The following is a 25,614-nucleotide window of genomic DNA, read 5'->3' on the forward strand; positions in this document are numbered from 1 at the left end:
TATCATTCATACCAGTCGCTGAGAAATGACATCACCTTTCCACCCACGTCTGAAAGACCTCAATTTCCCGCCAAGATAAAATAACTGGTTCGAGTGCATATGGATGTATTACTTTGTGTTCAAGAAAAAGAACAAACAACGTGCGCATTTGCCTGAAGCCGCGGCCACGCCAGGCTTTGTTTTATCTAGGGTGATTTCAGCGGAAATCGATGTTATTCTCTGAGAGATCAGAGCACAGTAAATGTGTTATGTGGGGTACCATGAAGCACTAAACTCTTCAAGGTTTTATAATGCGTTGCGTGATTACAGTTAGCAGACAGTAAACAACACAGAATTTATTTCTCCAAATGACTCGAGTATTGATGGAACATTTGTGTTTTGGATACGAAAAATGCAAATGTGTAAGATGTAACAAAGGCTAGAGGAACATAATTTTGAGATTTAGCATCAAATACCTCTGGGCACACTTGCTAGTAGTCAATATCTATTACATGAACTAGCGTTCTTGTAACTGATGCAGAAAGACAGGAAGTGAGTTTGGTTTGTGGAAATTTTCTTTCTCCGAGGGGGTGCAGATTTGCAGTTGCGGCTCCCTTGTCTACACACTGCGTTTGTAGGGCTCAGTCCTTAATAGAATTTTCAGGAGTGTAGAACCAGTCAGTAGAAGGCTACAAAGTGCCATTATGATAAATAAACTCTGTTTTCAATGCTGTCACTCATCGTGCATTAATGCTAATTTACATGTCTAGCAAGCATCATAGTTGCTACTCTCTATGAGTTTGTAAAATGCTTATTTCCTTAAACAAAGTTGCTGTTTACAAACTATGCACTCTCAGAAAGTGTTGATCATTTTCATACATAACTGATCCTGAGAAACATTGTTGTCAAGACTGAAAGGTCCAGGATGACATAACAGCAAAGTGGAAGGGATAGATTGCTACTCACTCCATAGAGGATGCATCAAGTTGCAGAGAGGCACAACAAAAAAGAGTATGGTACTAGAAATATTTCAGCTTTTAGACAAACTCCTTCCTCAGAAGTAGGACTTTCACACACAGACGCATTGCTAGTATAGCCATGTTGTCAGTTGTTGTCTGACTGTGTGAGATGCAGTGTCATCACATCCCCTAAACAACTCAAAGCTGTGCCCTCAGCAGGCGAGATAATGCACACCGTCTTTTTCAATGCCCAAAGTCCGGTGCTCATTGAATTTCTCGAGCACAGAAAAACTATTATGTGTGATGTGTACTGTGAGATACTCTGTAGTCTATGCAAATGCATCAAGAACAAGCGGCCTGGGGCTGCTCGGGGAGCTGGTGATTATGCTCCATGGTAACACACATCCCCAAGGTCGTACAGCATGTGTAATAGCAAAGTTCAAGTGAGAGTAGCTTGAGCATCCACCCTACAATCTGTACATGTCAACATGCAACTTCAGTGTGTTTGGTTCACTAAAAAACTGCTTCAAAGGGAAGTGTATCAGGTCTCACAACAAACTGAAGGACGCAGTGGAGTACTGGTTCCTGTCACAGCCATAGGAATTCTGGCAATAGGGCATACTTCAAGTCATGAAACAGTAGGATAATTGTGCTCAGGCCTCTGTGGTGACTACTTTTAAATAAAGTCTTGTGTTATATCCACAGTGTTGTTCTGTACCTTTTCTTTTGAACACCCCTCATATATGTACAGGGTGAACATTAATAAAACCAACAAACCGAAGGGACAGATTCCTGACAGGAGGTCCTATGAACATATGTCCAAAAATGCATCATTGTCATGGTAGATGGCGCTGACAAATGAAAGTTCTTCTGACCACATGCGCCTATAGAAGACGATTATACAGATTGATGATGCCAGTTCTGGTAAAGGTTGCTTTGTCAATAGAGAGGACGGATGACAGAAATTCTGTAACTGTACAGTCTGGTGCCAAAATCATCGACAAAATTTTTCCTGTACAGGGAAATCCGCTGCTGATAATTGTTGTGCTCATTGCAGCTGACAGGGATAGTAGCAGTTGTCATGCAGGATACAGATAATCAATACAGTGGCTTACAAAATGTTGGTAGACCACTTGCCTGGAGGTTGTACTAGGATTCGTCTCAATATCCCATAGAATAAGTCCTCCAAATCTGGTGTATACACAGTCCATCGCTTCCCTGCATGTTTGTCTGTCTGAAAGATCCAAAAAGGGCTTAAAATTTGGGTGACGTGATTAGTGTCTCTGAGGGTACTTGTTTTGGTGCAGCCGTGTTGCCTATTGATCGTTTCCATCTGCTTGGCCATAAACAAACACCATTTCGGCCTGTCCCAGACGTGAATGCCGGACCATTCTGCTGCTTACAGTAAGCTGCATCAATCACACAGCCTGCAACACACAAGAAACACATGGCACATGGTCAGAGGAACTTCCATTCATCAGCACCACCTGCTTGTGGCAACAACCCGTTTCTGGGCACATGTTCATAGGACTTTTTTCCTATCCATCCTTGCAGTTTGTTGGTTTCATCAATGTTTGTCCTGTGTGTATATATATATATATATATATATATATATATATATATATATATATATATATATATATATATATATGTGTGGTATTATGGTTATAAGTGCAGATATTGTAATCATTGGTACCAGTTTCAGTGTGTTAGTTGATTTTCCTCTGCATCTAACAGTCTTCCTCCAAACGTGTCACATAATTTATTACCTATTGTCTTCTGCATGGTTGTAACTGCATCACTAAGTAGAATACGCCTGTCACTATAGAATTAACTGTCGAGTGTCCACACGTCTGTACTTCAACACCTGACCTGCTGCCCAGGAGAAAATAAGCAGTGATGGCTTGCTCTTGCCACATGTACTTGGAGATACTAACCAAACTAAAAACATATTACTCCTAATTAGCTTTAATTATTAGTCTACAAATGAAGTAAATGCTAATTTAATGTTATTAAGTACACTGTCCTGACTCACTAATAAAAATATCTGCACTTATGCCTCTAACGTCCTGTGACTGTAATCTGTGTGTGTGTGTGTGTGTGTGTGTGTGTGTGTGTGTGTGTGTGTGTGTGAGTGAGTGAGAGAGAGAGAGAGAGAGAGAGAGAAATTTCTCAATTAAGACCAATTTATGAAAGTCTTTCTGTGTGATGAAAATGTGAATTATAGATAGTAGGATTATAGCGTACAGTGAGCCACTGTATTCTAAACCAGTGGAAAGTAGAAACATAAATAAAAACAAAATCAGAAAATTATACAAATTACGATAAACAAGAGTATAGAGAACTATACAGTTTTTTAAATTTTTTATAAGAAACTGCACTTTGAAGTTTAAGTCTGCTGTGATAAGAAATGAACAAAGGTGTAAAATATCCATTAATCAGTTCCTTCTTAAGATAAAAATTTATGTTGGATGATACTTTTCATATTAGTAGACAGAGATTTGATATGACATTGCTTCAGATATATGAGAAAGAAGCTATAATGGATAAACAATTGTGCCATATCTTATCCTGTGGGATATAAAGTGAGGTCCAAACCATCCATTCTATAAAACAAAAAGAGGTATTTACTAACAAATAGTGCAAATAAAAATACAATTGATCGTGTTAACCCTCCTACACTTTTCTTAAGTTTGTACTCAAATGAAAGTGTAAAGAGAAAGGAAATCAAAAATTTGATATACAGTATTTTCATCGCCACCAGTAAATGACTCGAGGGAAGCTGGTCAAAAGATTCAGCTTTTTTGTTGCACTCATTAGGAGGAAACCCGAGAAGTTTACAAATCTATTTCCTTAACTGTCATAATAACTAATCCTGTAACTTCTTCATATGTTTGAGCCATGTCTTTCAAACCAAGAAATTATTATGAGTAGAATCAATTAAAATATTTTTCTTTTACACTTTCCAGAAGCTTTGAAGTACTATGGAAATCGACTGACAGACTATGAGAGAACAGAAATAGAGAAATATCCAGAGATTTGGTATTTAGGTCTTGATGCCTGCAAAATACATGGTGAAGAAGGGCCACTACAGAATGGTGGCTATGATGATGATAATGGCAGTTATAACAAAGTAAGTATCTCAAATGAAATTTTGGTCCCTGCAATTAGTTTTATTTGACTAATTTTTTGTGTTGGACTAATTTTTGTGTTGTTTTCTTTCGTGAGATATTTAAGGATCATTGTGCTGTCTTTGTTGTAGGTTCTTCATGACCATATATCATACCGATATGAAATTTTGGAAGTCATTGGTAAAGGAAGTTTTGGACAAGTGATTCGGGCACTTGACCATAAAACTAATCAGCATGTAGCAATAAAAATAATAAGGTAAGCAATTCGATAACAATGTACTGAAGGGGTCTCTTTTGTAGTTTATATTAGAAAAGTAGAAACTTACACTGTAGGATACACCAACATATTTCAAAATATGCAACTATTCCTAACTTATTCTTATGACTAATGTTTACAATAAAACTGACACAAAAATGATCCTTGTTAATGAACATCACAAAAGATGTTGGAAATAACCATTGTTGATACTGATTCAGTGCTGTGCTCAATTTATCAAACTGCGAGACATTCATAGCAGCTCTGCCTGAGGGATAGCAGCTATAGTGTTTACATTATTCTGCTATAGGTCTTCCATTATGTGAGTACACCTGACCCTTCTATTTCCCTCAGAGACAAAAATTACAGGGAGAGAGATTAAGCAATGGGAGTAACCTGCAGGTTGCACTGCCTCTGCTGATTGTCGTATCCTCATCAAACACCTTATGCACTTGTGACAAGGTTGTCAAGGCTGTTGCTCCATCTTGCTGAAAATATCCTTACTGTCATTCATCTCCAATGAGCTGATCCACATATGGATTAAACAGTTTCTGGACACTTTGGTTAGCATTAAGAGTTTGATGGAAGAATAATGTTCCATTGGAGACACCAGACATTGCGCACCATGCACCAGTCTATTGTGCAATGACTCTTCAAAGTACTGATGGGAATTATCTGCTGCATAATGGTGTATGTTCTGGAATTCACATACCCTGACAGGCTGAGCCAGGCCTCATCTGAAGAAAACTAAGGATCCAAAACTTGTGATTCCATTTCATTCAGAAACCACTGACAGAACTCAACACACATTGAAATCATGGTTTCCAGTATTTTCTGTGATGGGAAGTTCTCCTGGTGATTAACAAGGGCCAGTTCCATGTCAGTCTCTTAAATATTTTCTGGGCCAGTTTGTGTGTGTAAATCTTCAATTTTATGATAATGTAACTTATTTCAAGTGTTGTACATATTTGTGTACTTGTTATTTGAGACAAAAAAGAACAGCTAACACCCAAGGAAGTTAAACAGTTTGTAAATTATCTAAAACTGATGCCCAGTCAAGGAAAAATAAAGAGTCTGATCATTATTCTGCTCTGAGCCCCTACTAGATGACAAAGCAGGCTGACAAACATGCTGATAGGGAACTCAGCCTCTGAATATAGTGATGAGCAACACAAATTTCAGTAAATTATTTCTCCACATTATTAACTACAGAAATATATTTAATTGGGACATTGAGTGGCTGACAGGCATAATGAAAAAGTCTGCTAGATATTGTTTAGCTATTGGACATGTACAAGAAAATTCACACAAGTGTGACACACACACACACACACACACACACATGGCCACTGTTGTTTCCCAGTAATAAGGCATATTGTTGTTATTCCACACCAGATTTTCCATTGTTTGAAATACATTTAAATTTTGTAATAACCATGTTTCCACAGTGAATGGCTGAAACACAATAAATATCTCTTGTGTTATAGGAACAAGAAGAGATTTCATCATCAAGCACTTATAGAAGTTCGGATTCTGGACCATCTAAGGAAGAAGGATAAAGATGGAAGTCACAATGTCATTCATATGTTGGACCACTTCTATTTTCGAAATCATTTGTGTATTAGTTTTGAGCTTATGAGGTATGTCTGAGAATTCCTGTTTTATTCTGAGAATACACACAAATGAAATCATACAGAGGTTACTTTTGTGCTAACTATTACTTATTGTCATTATTCTTTCAGTTTGAATCTGTATGAGTTGATAAAACGGAACAATTATCAAGGGTTCAGCCTAAGCCTTATTAGAAGATTTGCAAATTCTCTTGTTCAGTGTCTGAGGTTACTCCACAAAGAAAATATAATTCACTGTGATCTCAAACCTGTAAGTATCAAAGCTGAGATGTAGCAAATTATGTAACAATTGTGGTAAAAGGAAATTGTTTTCTATTGTTACAAGCATTACCCATCTAACGATAATTATAATTTCCAGGAAAATGTTCTTCTCAAACAACGTGGAAGCAGTTCCATTAAAGTGATAGATTTTGGAAGCTCCTGTTATGCTCACCAACGAGTATATACATACATTCAGTCTCGTTTTTATCGTTCTCCGGAAGTCATTCTTGGATTGCAGTATGGGACAGCAATTGATATGTGGAGTCTTGGTAAGGTTAACAGCAAAAAATATTGTATTTCCTGAATTACAAGTAGGACATTGTATGCGAAATAATATTTTTATTTCTTGCTCAATGGTTTTAGATATTGCTGCACTCGAAGAACTATATAACTCTGCAGCTATGGTTCTCTTAATTATTTCAGTCTCTTGTGTACAAGTGTATTCACTCAGTCCACTTCCATTCATAGTTGTTACCACTGTATTCAGTGGTGTTTCTTATTCAGTACTATAATTATAGTCCTAGATTGTTTTACCGTTCTGCAATAAAAACTAAGACCAGTTTCAGCTTTGGGAATCACTTATGGCAGAATTGTATTCCTGAGCCCATTTCATCATTTTCTTTCTTATTCTCCATCATTTCCTTTCATCATATTTTGTTAATGTCATTCAATGGCAAACCATCTTTATGTAGTAAATTACTCTTACAGAACCATATCCAGGTTTCCATCAGTGTGAAACTTTTCATGAAATACAAAGGTGCACGAATTTTTTGTGTTTGTTTGTTTCTAGAGTTCCTTTCACAATTACACTTGTCACCTTTTCCTATGTTCTAGATGTGGTCAATATATTACCTGTCTTATAACAATCACTTCATGTTTCTCACTTGCTCATATGAAGTTCTTCACATTTTTCAAGGTAACAGCAAAGCAGTTGTGTATCCACCACTCCTTTATGTAAACACACTGAAGAACATGTAAAGATTTTTTGTTTTGAATATGCAGAATACCTACATAAATACTCCACGAGTATGTTTCGGTGCATAGCAGGTGGTGCTTCATGCTTTTATTCATTGATAATTTCCTTGTTTCAATTTGATATGGATGGGAGGAGTAAGGTGAAAACGACTGGACGTGACTTTATTCACACCATTCGCTGCCTCTTCCTCACAGTGCTTACAGGAACATGTAATTAACACAGTATAATTATTTTACTAGTAAATTTACTAAACAATGTATCATGGGAGAAAAACCACATTTTTTTTACTGGTTTCCTTGTATGTTCTGAGTGTGCTCCTGAACCTTTTACATCACCCAAACTGCCTAATTAAATCACTTACAAAATTTAGGCTTTTAAGAAATGAGAACAAGATTTTTATTGAATTGTTATAAGTATGTGCATAGAGCATATAAATAGAAGGTAAACATAAAATTTAATGTAAATCACAGCTTGGTTTCATCTTTTTACAGGCTGTATACTTGCAGAGTTATACACTGGTTACCCACTTTTCCCTGGTGAAAATGAAGTAGAACAGCTGGCATGTGTGATGGAAGTTTTAGGTACACCACCAGATGATGTTATTATGAATGCTTCAAGAAGAAGGTTATTTTTCGGTAGGTATATGTGCAGGAATTGGTTACTGTGTGTGGGTGAATATGAAACATTACCTAATAAAAAATGAATTTCTGTCTGGCAATACATGAAACATAAAACATTTTGAGACAGAATAGGAGTGTCCGTTTAACAAATTCTGAAGTGAGAGCAACTGTAACAAGATTTGTATAGGCTCAAAAGAAAAGAAGGGTCAAAACATAGTTGGTCTCCAGCTTTTACACCTTGCAGTCTCCCCGTCAAGACAAGTCCCCTCCTGCCTCTCGAGTCTCTCCATACATACCATCTGAAGCAACACCTTTTTCCTTCCAATAACTAAATACTATTATTTTACTGTTTCCTTCGCCATATATGTCAGCCTGTTCCTCATACTGATAGAATAAACTCTTTTAAAGTTGGAGATCCATTGTCTGTACCTTTTTCTTTAATTGTGTACTTGATATTTTGTTCTCTTCTTGTCTCTGTTTTGTTGTTATTAAGTAAACATCCTCTTGCGTCTCATGTATTGTTTACATTATGTAAATCTGTTTCTAATACCCCATGAGGTCAACCATCGTTATGTGGGCATGGACATTCAGCAGTCTCATGTCCTGACATTTTGTGACCCACTAAATTGAAAGTGGAAAGATTTTCGTTATATGAACAAAAAGTTCAGGTACAGCCATCTGAAATTTGAATCTAGATATGCCAAAGAGTAATATTTTATGTACAGTCTATATGTCTAAGACAGTCTGATGGAAATACCTCGTGTCATTCTCTTTAGACATTTAGGTTTCATCCCCCTGCATGTGTAGAGAGAAATGTATGGAAAAGGCGTGGGTATAGGTAGCTTGAGGACATGTCATAGATATTGTAGGTAATTACAAATGTAAAGAAAGAAGGGGTGAGGGATGTTGATGCTGCTGTCAAGTTGCACTGGTAACCAATAAAACACTACCTAATGATATTACAGAGTTAGAGTCTGCGTGGAGATGTTTTCAAGACACGTGTTTTTATGATCCAATCACAGCAAGTGTCAAAATGGCAGAACACTGCAGAAAAATATAGCTTTTAAATTATCTTTGCAACTTTGGGAGATGGAAGCCTTTAGAATGGAAGGTAGGGACAATAATTCTTATGGTAACATAGCAAATAAATTTCCCAAAAATTACCTTGCACAGTGGGTTTAGACAACACACTTGTGAGGGAAACACATACATCCGTTCACAACAAATTTCACCAAACTTTTCAGTTTAGAGGTAGGAATTGGTGAGCATAAGGTTGTTATACCATCGTTTATCAGTATGTTCATCAAAATGTTATGAAAATTGGAAGGTATTTATCTTTAACAAGGATAAGAAGAAGAGAATTGGAAAATATGTGACCAACCAGTGGCAAACATTCTGCTTTCTGAAGGGATATGGTGAAAATACAGAAGTATTGTTCACCAAGTTTTAAATGAGATTGCATCATGGAAGATAGTGAATGGTGGGAAAAACTGACTATGCTTCAATAACTATGAGAGCAGAGAGAGCTGCAAATAAAGCTGAATCCATGCTTACAAACAAATGATGAACCAAGTCAAACAAATTGTAAGAACAATGCAAGAAGCATTCAGTGAATTGTAAATAATTACCTACCCTATCAAGTTGACAAGCAACCCTTAACAATTTGGCCCCACATAAAGGCAATTAATAATTTAGGTTGGAATCTGAACAATTCACAAAAGTAAGGCACAAAGGAATAACGGAGATTGGTTGCGAGTGGGCTCCGATTTAAATCAATGAGGAAGGTTGAAAATGTGTGCCACAAGAGGGCTGGAACCCGGGTCTCCTGCTTACTGGGTAGTTGCACTGACCATTGCACCATCTGGACACGCTGTGCGGAATACCCCAGCATGTCTCCCGTCAGACCCAAATTCTCAACCTATCCACACACTACTAAAGTAGTGCCCTGCCCGTTATCCTCATTACTCGCAACCTTTAGCTGATTCTCCTAAGAGCTCGAGTGTTGTGTGCTTCAGCACTGAAGAGATCATTGGCCATCTTTGGCTTAATTTTATACAGTATATGTGTCATCTGTTCTTTCGGACTTGTCTGAAAGAACAGACACCACATATATATAATTTATAAAAGTTTAGAACACGGGCCACACTTATCTTATCATAGCTAATGTAGCTGAATTTACTGCAGCCCTCTTGTCAGAACATAAAACACATTTTAGTAATATATTGTGTTTTGAAAGTGATACGAAAAGCAATTCTAGCAATTCTAAGAAGCCAATGGCCTATACGGAAGTGGATCGATGTCACATTGTCCCATTCTGTAGCCAGAAAGAGGACCAGCATGGCTAGACAGTTGGTTTCATTAACTGAGCTTATTTTCCGTCACTTCCAGCCATGTTTCCTTCCTATAGCTTATGAATTTCTGATGGAATAATGAGTAAAAACCTTATTGGGGGGACACTACACTTTTCTATGATGTGTTCCTGAGAAGCTTCTTTGCTGCTATGTCCACTTCTTCGTTTTTCTGGATTCTGGCCCAAGGATATTAAACATCAAACACTGAACTGGATCTATTTTGGGCAAACAGTTATATTACCTGGGTAATAACAATTCTTTATTGGTGTGGCAGGAAAGTTCTTGGTGTAATATAATAATGGAAGGAATAAAGGTAACTACTACTCCATACTTGGGACATTGAGTCGTCAATAGGCACATGAACAATACTAAGTATGTTGCTGAGATTTTGAACAAATTCTACAGTGTAGTTGGCTGGGACTGTGTAACTGTGCAGGTGTGTGTGTTACAAGGGGTATTCTGTAGCTCAGATGGGATTCATCTGACAGCTCAGCACTGTCCTCAGTCTTGTTTATGTACATATTGGCAGTTCAGTGTTCAACTATATGGTGAGTAGACACCAGTATTCCTGCTGTTATTTATATTCTTTATCATTGGAGTGTTCATAATCAGGAGTGTAACTCATATCCACATTAGGTTTTTTTGTGATCCAAGCAGACCACCTTCATAATAATCCCAAATGTGTTCTTTAATAAACACAGTCAGATACTTCCCTTCAATGACAGAAAGGATAAGGCAAATCATTGGATAACTCATGACAAGCAAAGAGAAAATTAATTAACGTCTTTGCAAGAATGACTAACCAAAGGCTCTAAGAACAACTTAAATTGGTGCTGTTTTAAAATGTATGTTTCTTACTAATGGAATAGTATATTTCAATGAATCATGAGCAAGGCTTACATAGTAGTTAATGAAAAGTATTAATTGAGGGCGATACGTAAGAGTTTTAATAAACCAAGGCTTCACATCAAATGGTGTGAGAGTTCAAAAGGCAGTCAGTAGTAACAGCTAAAGACCTTTTTTGGAACAAACATTGCATGGATTATTGAGCAGTGAGAGACAATGAACAAGATTAATGTTATTGATAGTGTTTCTTTAAAGGAACTGGAACATTACATGGAAGAAACAAGAATTACATAGTCTGCAAAAGAAACATAGGCACGTGCATTTCAGGAGTTGACTCTGGCATCCTGAGCCAGACTGTGAAGAAATACCCTTTGAATTTGTCAGTCCAATGAATGTTCCCTGCATAAAGGAAACACTGTTGAAATTATCTTGGGATGTCTATGCTTCTGAGTGGGTGTTGAGCAGGGCCTCTTATAGAACAGATAAACTGGAATTTTCAAGGACTCTGATTTCAGCTTGGACAGTCACAGAGTGAAGTCCGCAAAGCCGCACATGTGAGTGTGATACAATGGCATCCACCAACAAAGAATAATGGTAAGGCGGTAGAAAATAGCTCATCTTTACAAGATTGTCTGCCTCCTGAATATCTTTATATGACTTCATGTGCTAGATGCAAGCACAACCAGTGTTGTGAGCACAACACAAATGCAGAGATAAAGAGTTTGCTGGATTGTCTTATCACAGTAGTAGTAAATGTGCTAAATTAAACTTATTATTTTTGTTTGTTGTAGTGGCATATTTGACAGAGAGTGATCATTTAGTAGTAGTTGCAAATTTGGATGATTAGTGGCAATAAAATGTTGCATTATTTTGTCAAAATTGTAGCTAAATAATAATTGTTCTTTTGCTACAAAAAAGATCTAATTTTGTCAACATATGGGCTCCCATTTAATTTCTCTTCTGTTACAAATCTTATTATTATTATTATCTTTTTTTTTGTGTAGTTTGGTTGAAATCAAAGGGTCTTTTGGCTGTAGTTGTATACTTCAGTGGAGGGTGAAAATAAATTGGGATAGTATGTTGCTATGATTGTAGCAAAATCAGAGCCTTGTAGCTGTCAATAGATTAATTTTAGCAAAATGTAGAATCTCTCCTGGCACGCGCATGCACGCGCGCACACACACACACACACACACACACACAAACACACACACACACAGAGGGTGGGTGGGAGGGGGAGGGAGAGTAAGGAACATACCTGTAGGAATTCACCATTTAAAATTTTATGTAGTTGAAACTCTTAGTTTTCTGGAACATGAAGGAATTAGATTTTGAGAGAAAGGCAAAACAAGATTATTATCTCACTCATTGATGATGAAATCATCAGAGAAAGTGAAAATTTGGAAAAACTGTTTGAGTTTTAGTAGAAGAAAATGATCCACAATGGTCTATGCCATGTAAAGTGCCATAATAAATATTAACTGATGCACATCAAATCCATGTTCTTCCCTGATACTTGGTGAACTGTTGCTGTGGTTAGTTACATGCACATCTGAAAGAACAGACATTGTTGATGATCCACTGCTGTATGAACTATTTTGAAATTAATTTGCTGACTATGAATTCCTTGACTCCAGCTGTACTTGGTATGGCTTTACTACCCAACAGTGCCATGTGAAAATTTGTGCCAGACCGGAACTCGAACCCGGACTTCCTACTTATCAGCAGCAATCAGCTTAACCACTTCAGCTATCCGTGCACATTTCCTGGACCGACCCAAACTTTCATATGTCAAAGTGGCTGTATGCTGATGTAGCAGTCCACTAAATATGACATGAGGATATAGACAGTGTAACGTATGGAAGTTTGGGTCAGTCTGGCAAGCATGCACAGATAGCCACTCCCGTTAAGTGGGAAGTCTGGGGTTGAGTCATAGTCTGGCATAAATTTTCATATCTCACTGTTGGTTAGTAAATCTATACATAGTACAGTTGATGGCATGGAATTTGAAGTCAGAGAATTAATTTCAAAGTTTCTGTGTTTCACTTGTCTCAAATACCTGAAACATTACACCTTTAGGTCAGTGTAGTGGGCTCATGAAAACCGCCTGTTGTGAAAAATCTACATTCATAGCTGAGGTGTGTGTGTGTGTCTGTGTGTGTGTGTGTGTGTGTGTGTGGGCGCGCGTGCTTGCGCTGTGCATTCCTTGCAGAATATAAACCATCATCAATACCTATTCTTATTTTGCAGATTCAAAAGGCAACCCAAGATGTATTACAAACAGTAAAGGCAGGAAGAGGAAGCCTGGGTCCAAAGATCTTGCACTTGCTATCAGGTGTAATGACCCTCTGTTTGTGGATTTCATATCAAAATGTCTCCAGTAGGTACCAGTTTTTGTGTTTGTTTGTTATTATACTGATTATTATGAATATAGTTAATTCTACATTTGTGTAAAAAGAAGATGATTGTTCCCACATGCAGACTGTGAAAATTGATTGTAAGCTCATGTAAAGTTATTGTTATCCTTATCCATCCATTGGTTAGTGAAACGGGCATCATGATTGAAAATGTGTGATGTTAAAGCTTGTTTCAACAAATAGCTCATTTATCTGAATGACAAACATCAGTATAATTTAGTGATTTATGAAACTTCATAAGAGATTCTTACATAAGCACCTTCTGCAATGTCTACACAGTTATTCTTTTCCTCTTGGCTGCTCTTACGTTCAGCACTGTAATGGCTGTGATAAAGTATTGAATAGCCAAGTATTCCAGTCAAATCTGTGACATGTACAGTAGTACATAAAACTCATGAATTAAAATTACATTGTCAGGAAAAAGGGTAAAGAAAGTAAGAGAAGATAAATGCATAGGCAGAGGCAGTGTTAGTGCAATGGTTGTCCAACAAATTATATAGGTAAAATGCCATCCAAAGAAACTAGATTGCTGTGGGGTGCAAAATATTATTTCTACAGGGCTGAAGATGTTCACAGCTATTCCAGTCCGTAACTAGAAGTCACCATCTTGAATAGAAATATCACATATCTACTACTGTGATTAAATTATTTTTGGACATACATTGTCAGAAGTAAACGCACCAGGTTTCAGTAGTAATGTTACAATAGTGTATTAATTTTGTGCAATCTTAATAAACAACATTAATATGGTAGGAGACGAGGTACTGGCAGAAGTAAAGCTGTGAGTACCGGGCATGAGTCGTGCTTCGGTAGCTCAGTTGGTAGAGCACTTGCCCGCGAAAGGCAAAGGTCCCGAGTTCGAGTCTCGGTCGGGCACACAGTTTTAATCTGCCAGGAAGTTTCAACATTAATATGGCTTAATATAAAGAAAAATGTTTCTATTTATACACTTCCGGAACTAAAAACTTGTTAAAGCTTATTACAGTAGCACTAACAGATACTTTTTATGATTAACAGGTGGGATCCTAAAAAGCGAATGACGCCAGATGAAGCTTTAAGACATGAGTGGCTGCAGTCATCAACCACTGTCCAAATGCACCAGCAGGAGCTGAGGCGATCACCTTCCGAGACGGTAGCTGTTCCACACCAAACGAGAAGAGTGCCTGTCTCTGAACCAGAACCTGCTCCTGCCCCCTCCCAGCAGCAGTATTCATTATACAGACTATACAGGGGCAAGAAATGTGTCTCTAAGATCTTAGAACCTGAACGTGTGGACTCTACAAAACCAAAACCTAGTATAGGAAGCCGTATGACAGCTGACTTAGTTTCGACATTAGATCCCAGTCTTGATGACTCTGGCACATTTCTTCCACCGATACTGTGACTCACGCATTTGGACACTAGAAGTGTGAAGCCAAAGTGAGACATCTGTTAACTCTGGATATGAGGGATGGCGATGTCCACACTCTTTATGTGTTGGCGTGACTGATTAAATTGTGATACATGACATACAAATAATGTTGTTGAGATACTGTATTTTGAGACATCATGTTGTTTGTGAATAGATTTGGATAATTCTGTTCCATGCCCTAAAAATTGTGTGAATAGACTCAGTGTTTACCATTGTTCTGACTGAATTCATTATTTGTAACACTTATTATTGTTTTCACTGCAATTGATGTGAGATCTGATTTGTTATGTACTATTTTTCTTTTAAGTGAAAAATAATTTGTACATTCCTTACTTAAATACTCACTTTTAGTAAAATGCTAATTCAGTATTTTAGTTGCCACTTGCAATTTGCTACAATAATGAACTGACTCAGTAGCTACCCTCCGTTGAAATTTATGAACATTACTACCCTAATTCTGGGTAGTTGCTTTAATGGAAAACAGTAACTATCTGAGTTATGTTTTTAAATATGTTATTACCAGTTTTTTAGCAATATCTGATAAGCTATCAGTCCATATGATCTCTCTCATTCCACAGAAAATAATGTAATGCCTGTGCTATGCTCATTTGCAGTTAAGCCATTTGTATGTTAATAAAAATATGTGGAGTCAAACTCAGGCATCTGTGCAATCATAATTTGCAGGAAAATGCAGTGCATGACTGAACCAATACTGCTGCACTCTTCTACGTACTTATGTTCAGTTAAGTCCTTTTATTGAACTATATTCCTTCATGAATGTGTATAAAAATCAAACACTCTACTTTCTCATGTGCTTATAAATATGTTTATGTATGTGTGTGTGAAATCTTTTGTGGATACACACATACATGAATGTGTGTGTTGTATCATGCAGGTGTAAGAGCCGAAGTGTGTATGAGCTGTATGGAGAAAAACTGCATGTTCTGTCAACATGCATGGATGCAGTTGTATGGCATGCAGAAGCCAAAGGGATAGTTTAATTTAATTATATGTTGTGTTTCAGTGATAGACAAGACTTCAGAGTGATCTTCTGCATGATTTGGTTGAAGAATTTTGTAATGTGTACTAACAAAGATACAATGGACACACTATTTTCATTGCAGTCTGTTAAAACTGTATTCCACAATCCTAACAAAGAAATCAAAGAGAAATGTGTGATATTCTCAGTTATAATGTAGCATGTAATGATCAGAAATAATACTGTTAGGTTTTCATCAGATGAAAGGGACTGTAAAATGCATATTCATTGTAAATAAAGTGCAGACTCATTGCTTAACAAGTTTGTTTCTGAAGTGGGTGACAAAGTGAACTGACTTTCATTTCTAAGCTGCATCCAGAGACTTTCATTCCATTGTTCTCATTTTAAAATTCATACTTAGACAATCAGAACAATCAAAATAAGTTCATGAAGTTGCATTTGTAACCAAAAACACCAAATGTGAAATATGTTTCTCTCAGACCTGTAGTGATTTATAACTGCCAGAAATAATGGTTCATCATTAATATTTACTGTTATCACTGCTGAAAAAAGCTAATTAAGCAACAACAGGTATTTTACATCCATTATTACGTAAACTGAGAATGGTGTCATTCTTAGTAAAAAGTGTTCTCGGTGTGTGAAATGAAACGTTGTAATATGAACTTACACTGTAGAATGTTGAGCAGACTATGGGATCAACATTCAACTTTTGTTACTTGTTCATCATGATACACACTTAATTCTCACATTGATGAAGCACAATATCTTGGAATTGGAAAGAAATTAAATCTTATTTTTTATGCACATTTTCTTGGACTTTTAAGTGAAATCATGCTTATGCAGGTAGTGTGTATAACTTTGAGTCTGTCTGTTACTGCAGCTCTCATGAGATATCCTTTATTCAAATCATGTCAGTTGTTCATATTTCACAGAAATGAGATTTCTTTTATTCTTATATTTGCATAAAAATATGTTGACTCAAAGGAAAATACTTTCTAGATTAAAAAGTGATGTAAAGGTTTCTTTTCATTCCATAAAAAACAAGAAGTTAGGCAATCTTTCATGTAATTATACTGCAATTTAATTTGAATTATCTAAAAATAAATAACAGAATCAATATAAGTAATTAAATAAATGTATGTTACAATGTGTGTAGAAGTACATTATTTCATGTAGCTACCCAAATGCAACAAGAAAGAACTTTCAAAGAAAGGTAAAGATTTAGTGATGATTACAAAAATTTTTGGTTGTGAAGATTTATTAACAAGTTTCTCTACTGACAAAGTATTTCATTTTTATTCGATCATGTGAACTCATAAGATGCAAGTCAGTTGGAGATTGCTGTATAAGCACAGATAGTAAAAGATTTTTTTTGTATTAGAGAAATTACAAATGTAAGAGAGGTGTCAACAAATTAACAACGTGCATCAACCAAGAGGCTGTCTATTGACTTATCAAACGTAGTTACAGACACTGTAACAGATGTCCAGTCGATCATATACACCAATCAGTCACAACAAAACTAATACTGTACACAGTTCACCACTAAAATTGCCACACCATGAATATAGCAAACTGCAGGCTTGGATATGTCAATGATTAGCTTGTCAGTGGAACTGCTCAAGGCAGGTGTAGTAATGCCGTCTACATTCTGTGTGCAGTGGGCCTCTGATTCAAAATAACATTTGAACGTTAGTTGACTATGAGAATATCAATTATGCCTCCTACAAGAAGGACAAATGTCAACCAGCAAGTGTCAGAATTCAACAACGGCAGGCTCATTTCCTATCAACAGTGAATTTAATTGCTCTGCAATACTGATGCTCACATTTTTGAAATCCAATGACTCTCATGTGGATATGGAATCAGGAAGGTCACATACTCAACGCTGTGCAGGATCTGAGCAGTCTTGCCCAACTTGATTCAAAACTTCCTTACAGATAGGACTCAACATGGCATTGTTAATGGAATAAAGTCAATGGCTGTGAGGGTAACTGCCGGAGCACAGATCGTGACAGTACCATTACTGTTTAAAATGTATATAAATGATGTAGTAGAAAGTGTCAGAAGCTCTTTAAGACTGTTCTTACATGCTGTGGTTGCCTATGAGAAAGTAGCAATGCCGGAGGCAGTATTGATTTATGGAATGATCTACAGAGGATTGATGAATGAACTTTAGTAGTTGACCTTGAACATAAATAAATGTAACATGTTGCACAAACATAGGGAAAGAAATTCACAGCTGTACAACTATTGATGACAAAATGCTGGAAGTAGCAGCTACCATAAAATATCAGGAGTAACTATCCAGAACAATCTTAACTGAAATGACAATGTAAAACTAAACAGTAGGCAAAGCAGACTCATAGGGCAGATCTTATGAAAACATAACTCATCCAGGAAAGATGTGGCTTACAAGGTGCTTGTTCGACTGATTCTTGAGTATTCTTCATCAGTCTGAAACACTTACCAGGTAGGCCTGAGAGGAGAAAGAGAGAGAAAGAAAATCCAATGAAGACTGGTACATTTTTCCCGGGATTGTTTGGTTGGTGCATGTGTGTAACTGATGTGCTTGACAAACTCCAGTGACAGGTACTATGGAGAGGCAGTGTGCATCCTGGAGATGTCTACTATTGAAATTTTGAGAGTACCTTCCAGGAAATGCCAGGCAACATATTACTTCCTCCCACATATGTGCCACAAAATGACCACAGTGAGAAAATTCGGGAAATTAGAGCTACTACAGAGGCTTACCAACAATCATTCTCCCCATGCACCATTCTTGAATGGAACAAGGAAGTGGGGGGGAACATTGGTGGTACCAGAAGTACCACCCGACACACACTGTTAGATGGCCTGCAGACTACTGATGGTATATGTAGATGAACTAGCATCCAAGAGGACTGTCATATTTTATTGTGTTTCACTTTCTCCATGTTCCTATTTATGGTAAAATAATGACAAGGACAAAATTAACATCGTAGATCATTGTATTGTCCCCACAAATTTACTTAAAAGTTCTACTTAGAGACTTCATAATAAGGCTTATAAAATAAAATTGGGCAACATATTGAGAAATGAAAGTATGAATAAATGTTGATAAAGTCTTCTCAGGTTGAGAGCCAAGTCAATGCGTCATTCTCAGGCAATATTTCAGCAAGTTTCTTACCTGCCATCTTCAGGTAAAGTGTCAGGTTCACGTCTCATCCAGATCTTTATTGTTGCTGGACCACAGGTTTCTCTGCATCCTCGGTGCTGGTCAGACCAATCAGGCATGAGCAGAACCGATGCAGTGGGGCGTTGTGAGTGAAGCCGTGGGCGCAGGGTCCTGGCATCTCATCTCAGTGCGGCCTGTTTATTCCATCCGCTGCCACCAACCTGGCTCCGCCAGTGCACTCTCATGTTATTCTTGCTAATGTTGCTGAGTTGGAAGCCACTATCCCAGTTGACCAGGTTATCACTGTCCGTATCTCCACTGCCTCTTTAATAATAGAGTCCCAGAAACCTTTTGCTCTACACGGTCACTTGGTTTGTCCGGATTGAAATGTGTGTGCTTCACTGAGGCTGTGCTCCGTTACCACAGATTTTGTGCGAGGCCAACACTTCTCACATGTTCAGAGATGCGCTGTGTGATGCAATGCTGCATCTGTCTGATACATTGTTTTCCACCTGTAGACACCCGGTTTTCATTGAGCCCAGCATATTCCTGATTTTTGCTGGAGGGTAGAAGATGGTTTTTATCTTGTTCTTCTCCAGTATCCTGGCAATCTTTGCTGTGGGCAGCCCTGCATATGGGAGGAATACCAGACCTTTGTTGTTCTTTTCTTCCTGAATGTCCTCATTCTTCTTCTTGTTCACCTTCAGAGCGCATCTAATCTGCATCTCGGTGTAGCCATTCTTCTGGAAGGTTTTCTTCAGGTACTGAATCTCTATAGATAAACTGTCCTTGTCACACGTCATGAACTCTGCATACAAGGGTAGTGAGCATGGATTTCTGTTATGCTACATGATGGCAGCTGCTGGCATTGAGGTACAGGTCTGTGTTTGTTTCCGTACAGTAGACAACACACTGAGACACTCGGTCTACATGTGAGAAGTGTTCACCTCAGACAAAAGGAAAAATCCGTGGTAGTGGAACACAGCCTCGGGGAAGAACACACATTTTAATTTGAACAAACCAAGGGACTGTAGAGTGAAGGGTTTCTGGGGCTGTTATTAAAGAGGCAGATCAGTGATAATCTGGTCAAACAGAATAGTGGCTTCCAACTCAGCACCACGTGGAACACAGCATTAGCGAGAAGAAGACGAGAGCACACCGATGGAGTCAGGCCAGTGGCAGTGGATGGAATCAACAGGCTACACCGAGACAAGACACCAGGACCCGAAACTTGTGTACATCCCTCCCCCCGCCCCCCCCCCCCCCCGCTCCCCTCCTCCCACATACACACACACACACATGCTGCTGTGCCGATTCTGCTTGCGCCAAGGATGCAGAGAAACCTGTGGTCCAGTCCTAATGAGATGTGAACCCATCACTTCACCTGAAGATGGCAAGTAAGAAACTTGCCGAAACGTTGCCGAAGAACAATGCATTGACTCGGATGTCAACCTGAGACAATTTTACCATTGAGAAAGCCTGCATTCTCAAATATGGATAAAACAACAAACAATGTTTCAGTAGAATGGTGCCTCAGATAAAATCACTTTGTGACCCAGGCCACATTGTACTGTAAAATGAGAATTATAAAACTAAAACCACCTCCTCAGACTTGCAGACTCATCATCACTATCATCACCAGCCATTTCAGGTCCACTGCTGGACAGAGGACTCCTCCAGACGTTACTAGAGTCCTCAGGTACATGCTTTAATATTTACCTTCATCTGCATCCATATACAGAAAACCACCATATAATACATGGCGGAAGGTACCTTGTACCACTAATAGTTGTTTCGTCTCATGTTCCTTTTGCAAATAGAGTGAGGGATACAATGCACACTGCTTTCGTTGCAACATCCTCCATTGCAATTAGTTGAGTTTTCCTTGGACTAATTAAACAAAGCCACAATGAAAAGAAGAGTTCTTTAAATCTATATCAGTTACCTAGCAGCTGCCATTCTGCAGGTTTGCTATCAAAGTTCATGCTTGTAATGACCATTAATTTCTTCTGCTAATTCAAGCTGCTGGAGTCCCAAACCATAAAACAATGCACAAAAACCAGTTGAATGTATGTTTTGTAAGTAGTTTCTTCTGTGCATGTATTGAACAGCTTTGGAAGTTTCTGTAAAATTTTCATCTGATAACTGCCATTGCCATCATTCCACTTTAAGTCATTCTGGAAAGATACTCTTAGGAAACTCTGTTATTCCAGATGTGGGTTACTATTTCCTTCAAAAAATATTATTGTAAGAAAGAAAATATAAAGGACCAAAAGAAGATTTAATGTAACTGAGGAAGCAGCAGCTTTTATCAAAGCAGTGACTTTTTTTCTAATTTACTTGATTACATTTTGCTGGTACAGTATAAGAACAAAGAGTTTCCTTTTCTTTTGTTACTGTATGCCTTGACTCTCCACATTCCCAAAGCTTATCCTTCTTCATAAGTTCAAAGGAACTTGATGAGCATATGAAAACTTCATGGTCATGTCTAATTCCAATTGATTGTATAGTCAAATAACAAAGTTCTCAGTCTACTTGAATTCATTACACTTACTTTCTAACTCCATAGTTGAGAGGTCAGCATATCTGACTGCCATGTGAAGAACCTGGGTTTAATTCTCAGTAGTGCCAGGGCTTTTATACTGATCGGAGAGAACAATGGCTGGGAGAGCCAGGTGCTCACCCTACCTACACCATACAACGTAGGATGGTATTGTTACAGATCAGAATTGTGTGGTTCTCTTCGGCTGATCGCAGAGTTACTTTCATTACATTCACTAATGTTGAGGATGAGCCACACACATTTTTGTATGATTATTAGGATAAGTATGATGAAGTTTTGACCTCAGGTGTCAGGCTGCCCACATTTACAGGCTTATATCAATTTTGTAACAACCTTATTTCAGTTTTCTGGTCATTTAGAGTTCAATTTGTTATACTGATTCATATCCTGACATTAACTTCACTCCAACTTTAGCAAGAATGCATATATCTTTGTGCTGGTTCAACTGTTACTGATCAACACCTGAACATAAAATATAAACAATTGTCATTTTGTAATTTCAGGATTGTTTGTGTATGGACCGAAATTATCATTCCATTTGTATATGTGTAATAAACTCACAGAAATGTTAGGAACATGTTCCACTTCATAATCTTCATGCTACAAACAGCTTTATGATAAACACTATTAGCAAAGATATTTTATGAAGCTAACAGCCATGTAAAACTTTATGTTGTAGCATGAGAGGAGCAAATTAATGCGTTAAGTGAATGACGACAGTCTTTGTGCACAAGCAGGTGCAATCCTCAAATTTTCTGTTTCTAATAATGAATGATGTAGGCAGTAATTGTTACAAATGTATGCAAGTAGTAGTGAATCAGCCATGTGGAAGTAAGTTTTCCTGCAGTTTTTGTGAGCCAGTTTTTGCTACAGTATTATACAATAAACATCTGATTTTGAAAGAGAACATAGTGTCACTCAAATTTCTTGAAATTTCTCTTAGCACTATCAAGTCAATAGCTGCATTGTGAAGAACTCAGAACTCAGCAAGTTACACCGGATGAGTATTTTCCAATTACATAATTGTTATGCCCTGGTACTTCCTTTTCCATAAATGAGTATTTTTTTCATATTTCTCTAAAGTTCTACTTGCAAAAGCTGTTGAACAATGATCCACTTTCCCATCTACAGATTTTTCTTGAAATAAATGAGCCCCACCACCACTATCTCTGCTATAACACATTATACAGAAGAGTAGAGAAAGATCAGGCCTGTGTAAGATTTTACTGTCACAAAGTTGTTTCTGTATCTCCTCAAAGACTTGCTGACAATTTCCATACTAAATCCAAACACTATTTTTCTTCAGAAGGTTAATCAAACATGGTGCATTACAGGCATGTGTCTTTACATATTTTTCTCTAGAAATTAGTTAACCAACTGAACTATAACAGGGCATTACAGTTAATTAGCAAATACTCATTTTCATTTCTCAGTGATCTGTGATGCTGCAGTAGCTGTAAAAGAATTTGCGAGTTATCTGGTCCAGCAAAATTTGCTGTAACTTGTTGAGTTCTTGACAGTGTAGCTATTGGCTTGGTAGTGCTAAGAGAAATTTCAAGAAATTCAGGTTGACATGGTGTCCTCTTTCAAAATCAGATCTTGATTGAGTAATACTGTAACAAAACTTGCTCACAAAAACTGTAGGCAAATTGATTCACACATGGCTAATTCACCACTCATGTGTAACTATGTCATCCATTATTAGAAACAGAAAAATTTGAGGATTACAATCAAAATTTTGCTAATGCACACAGACTGTCATCATTCAGTTATACAGTGATTCGCTCCTCTCATATCGCAACATAAAATTTTACACAGCTTTCAGCTTTTAATACTGAAATTTGTAAAATATGTTTGCTAGTAATAATGTTTTTCATAAAGTTATTTATAGCATGAAGATTATTAGTTGTAAAATGTTCCTAACATTTCTGTGAGTTTATTACATAAATACAAATTGTATGCTAATTTCAATCCTTACTATCCTGCAATTACTAAATGAGAATTGTTTATGTTTTGTTTTCAGGCATTGATTAGTAACAGTTGAACAAGCGCATAGATATATGTATGCTTGTTAAAATAAGAATGAAGTTAATGACAGAACATGAAACAGTATAACAAACTGAATTCTAAATGACCAGATAACTGAAATAAAGTTGTTACAAAATTTACATAAGCATGTGAATGTGACAGCCTGACACAGAGGTCAACACTTCATGTCATACTTAACCTAACAATCATATACTGGTACATTTCACCACGTACTAATCAACTTCAAGACTCTGTGAACTCTGCCAGAATTCCCTAATGACATCAGATCCCAGCATACAATTGTATTACACGTGTAATAGGTGGTAGTTTGATGCACACTGATGAACAGTCACCAACTGACATGAAGATAGCGAAATTAGACAGCATTCAAAGTGAAGACACTTAGAACATCAATAGTTTTTATCAGTAAATTGTTGAAGTATTCCTAACAAAGTTCCCAAATTTACTGGCTTCCAAGAAATTTGTTGACAAAAATAGTGTCTCTAATGAGGTCGATTATCAGTGGAACTGAGGAGTTATCTGGTTGTGTATAACAAGTTTATGTGAAATTAAGTTAATTGTAGGATGCTTTTACAGTATTGGCAACCAAATTCCGCTGTGACAGTTTTAATCATTCAAAGGAAGTTTACACTTAGTAGCTCAGAAATACCCAGATCATGCACTATTAGTTGAAGGTTACGAAACCTACAGAGATTAGATGGAGATATCTATCGATTCATTACACGAGGTATGGGTAGGCAGTCATGCAAAGTACTTTTGAACTTGTTTTCTGAAAAATATCTTGAGCAGATAGTTTGACATCCCACACACAATGGAAATATTTCAGACGTTGTAGCTACAAATAGGCCAGACCTTATTGACAGTGTCAATATAGATTAGTGATTATGATGCCATCATAGTGATGATGGTTACTAAAGTAAACCAAACAGTCAAGAAGGGTAGGAGAGTATTTTTTCTAGAAAGAGCAGATAAGCAATTGCTAGCATCCCACTTAGACAATGAACTTAGTTCGAGTATGATGAAAGTGAAGAAATCACACTTTGGAGCAGTATGTGCCATGTAAGTGAATTAAAGATGGGAAAGACAAAATTCGGAAAATGCTGAGGAAGCAAAGACTGTTGCACTCCAGTTCAAAAAAGAATGCACAAATGATAACAGGCAAATGTTGGTAGAGATTCACGTTTCTGCGAAAAGATCGATGCGCAAAGCATACAACAACTACCACCCTCATACCTTAGCAAAAGATGCAGCTGAGAACTCAAGAAAATTCTGGTCCATCATAAATTTGCTAAGCAATCGAAAGCTTCTATACAGTCACTTATTGAGCAATCTGGTGTGGCAATAGAAGATTTTTATTTATTTACTCATGTCCAGAACGTAACATACATATGTAGCCAATAGACAGCAATTTACAAACAATATAAGTACATGCTTAAATTCCATATGACATCAATTTACAAACAATATAAGTACATGATTAAATTCTGTATGACATCCAAAATTCTGCCGTTTGAACGGCTGTAGCATAGGCAATAATCAGATTGTCCATCGGGCATGGGGCTGGGAGGTTTCTACAGTTGAGCAGGTGTTGATGATCTTGCTGTTCCCCACATCTGCGTAGTTCATCTCCTGGAGAGAAACCCCATTTCTTCAAATTGACCTTACATCGGGATACACCACTTCTCAGCCTGTTGAGGACCTTCCATGTTTTATATGGGAGGTGATGTCCTTTAGCAAGCTCTTCTTTAGGGTTGTTCCAGTACCCCTCTGATGATGAGTTATACCAAAGCTGTATTCGACCATTTGCAAGTGACGTGAAGAATGATTTTGTTGAACAGAGGAAACTCTTTCTTGATCTTAATCTTGGATGTTGGTATTCACATCCAAACAAGGGGTGTCTTGGTTCATGCAGGAGGAGACCACTCCATTGACTCCCATATGGGGGATATAGTGATAGGCATCCCTGACACAAAGAAGCAACTAAAAAGTTGGAAAGAAATAAGATGC

General features: G+C 37.4%; 1 protein-coding gene across 1 annotated transcript in view; it reads left to right on the top strand.

The window, feature by feature from the left end:
• Window positions 1-16,923, top strand: part of LOC126260733 (dual specificity tyrosine-phosphorylation-regulated kinase 4-like) — a 587,083-nt gene extending 570,160 nt beyond the window's left edge. The window contains exons 5-12 of the mRNA XM_049958070.1: window positions 3,908-4,071; window positions 4,201-4,325; window positions 5,813-5,965; window positions 6,068-6,206; window positions 6,315-6,486; window positions 7,685-7,828; window positions 13,261-13,390; window positions 14,445-16,923. Coding sequence (XP_049814027.1) covers window positions 3,908-4,071; window positions 4,201-4,325; window positions 5,813-5,965; window positions 6,068-6,206; window positions 6,315-6,486; window positions 7,685-7,828; window positions 13,261-13,390; window positions 14,445-14,811 — 1,394 coding nt within the window. The 3' untranslated portion in view covers window positions 14,812-16,923. The remainder of the gene's footprint in view (window positions 1-3,907; window positions 4,072-4,200; window positions 4,326-5,812; window positions 5,966-6,067; window positions 6,207-6,314; window positions 6,487-7,684; window positions 7,829-13,260; window positions 13,391-14,444) is intronic.
• The last annotated feature ends 8,691 nt before the right edge of the window (window positions 16,924-25,614 follow it).

The sequence above is a fragment of the Schistocerca nitens genome, chromosome 5, assembly GCF_023898315.1.
Source record: "Schistocerca nitens isolate TAMUIC-IGC-003100 chromosome 5, iqSchNite1.1, whole genome shotgun sequence".
Taxonomy (NCBI): Eukaryota; Metazoa; Arthropoda; class Insecta; order Orthoptera; family Acrididae; genus Schistocerca; species Schistocerca nitens.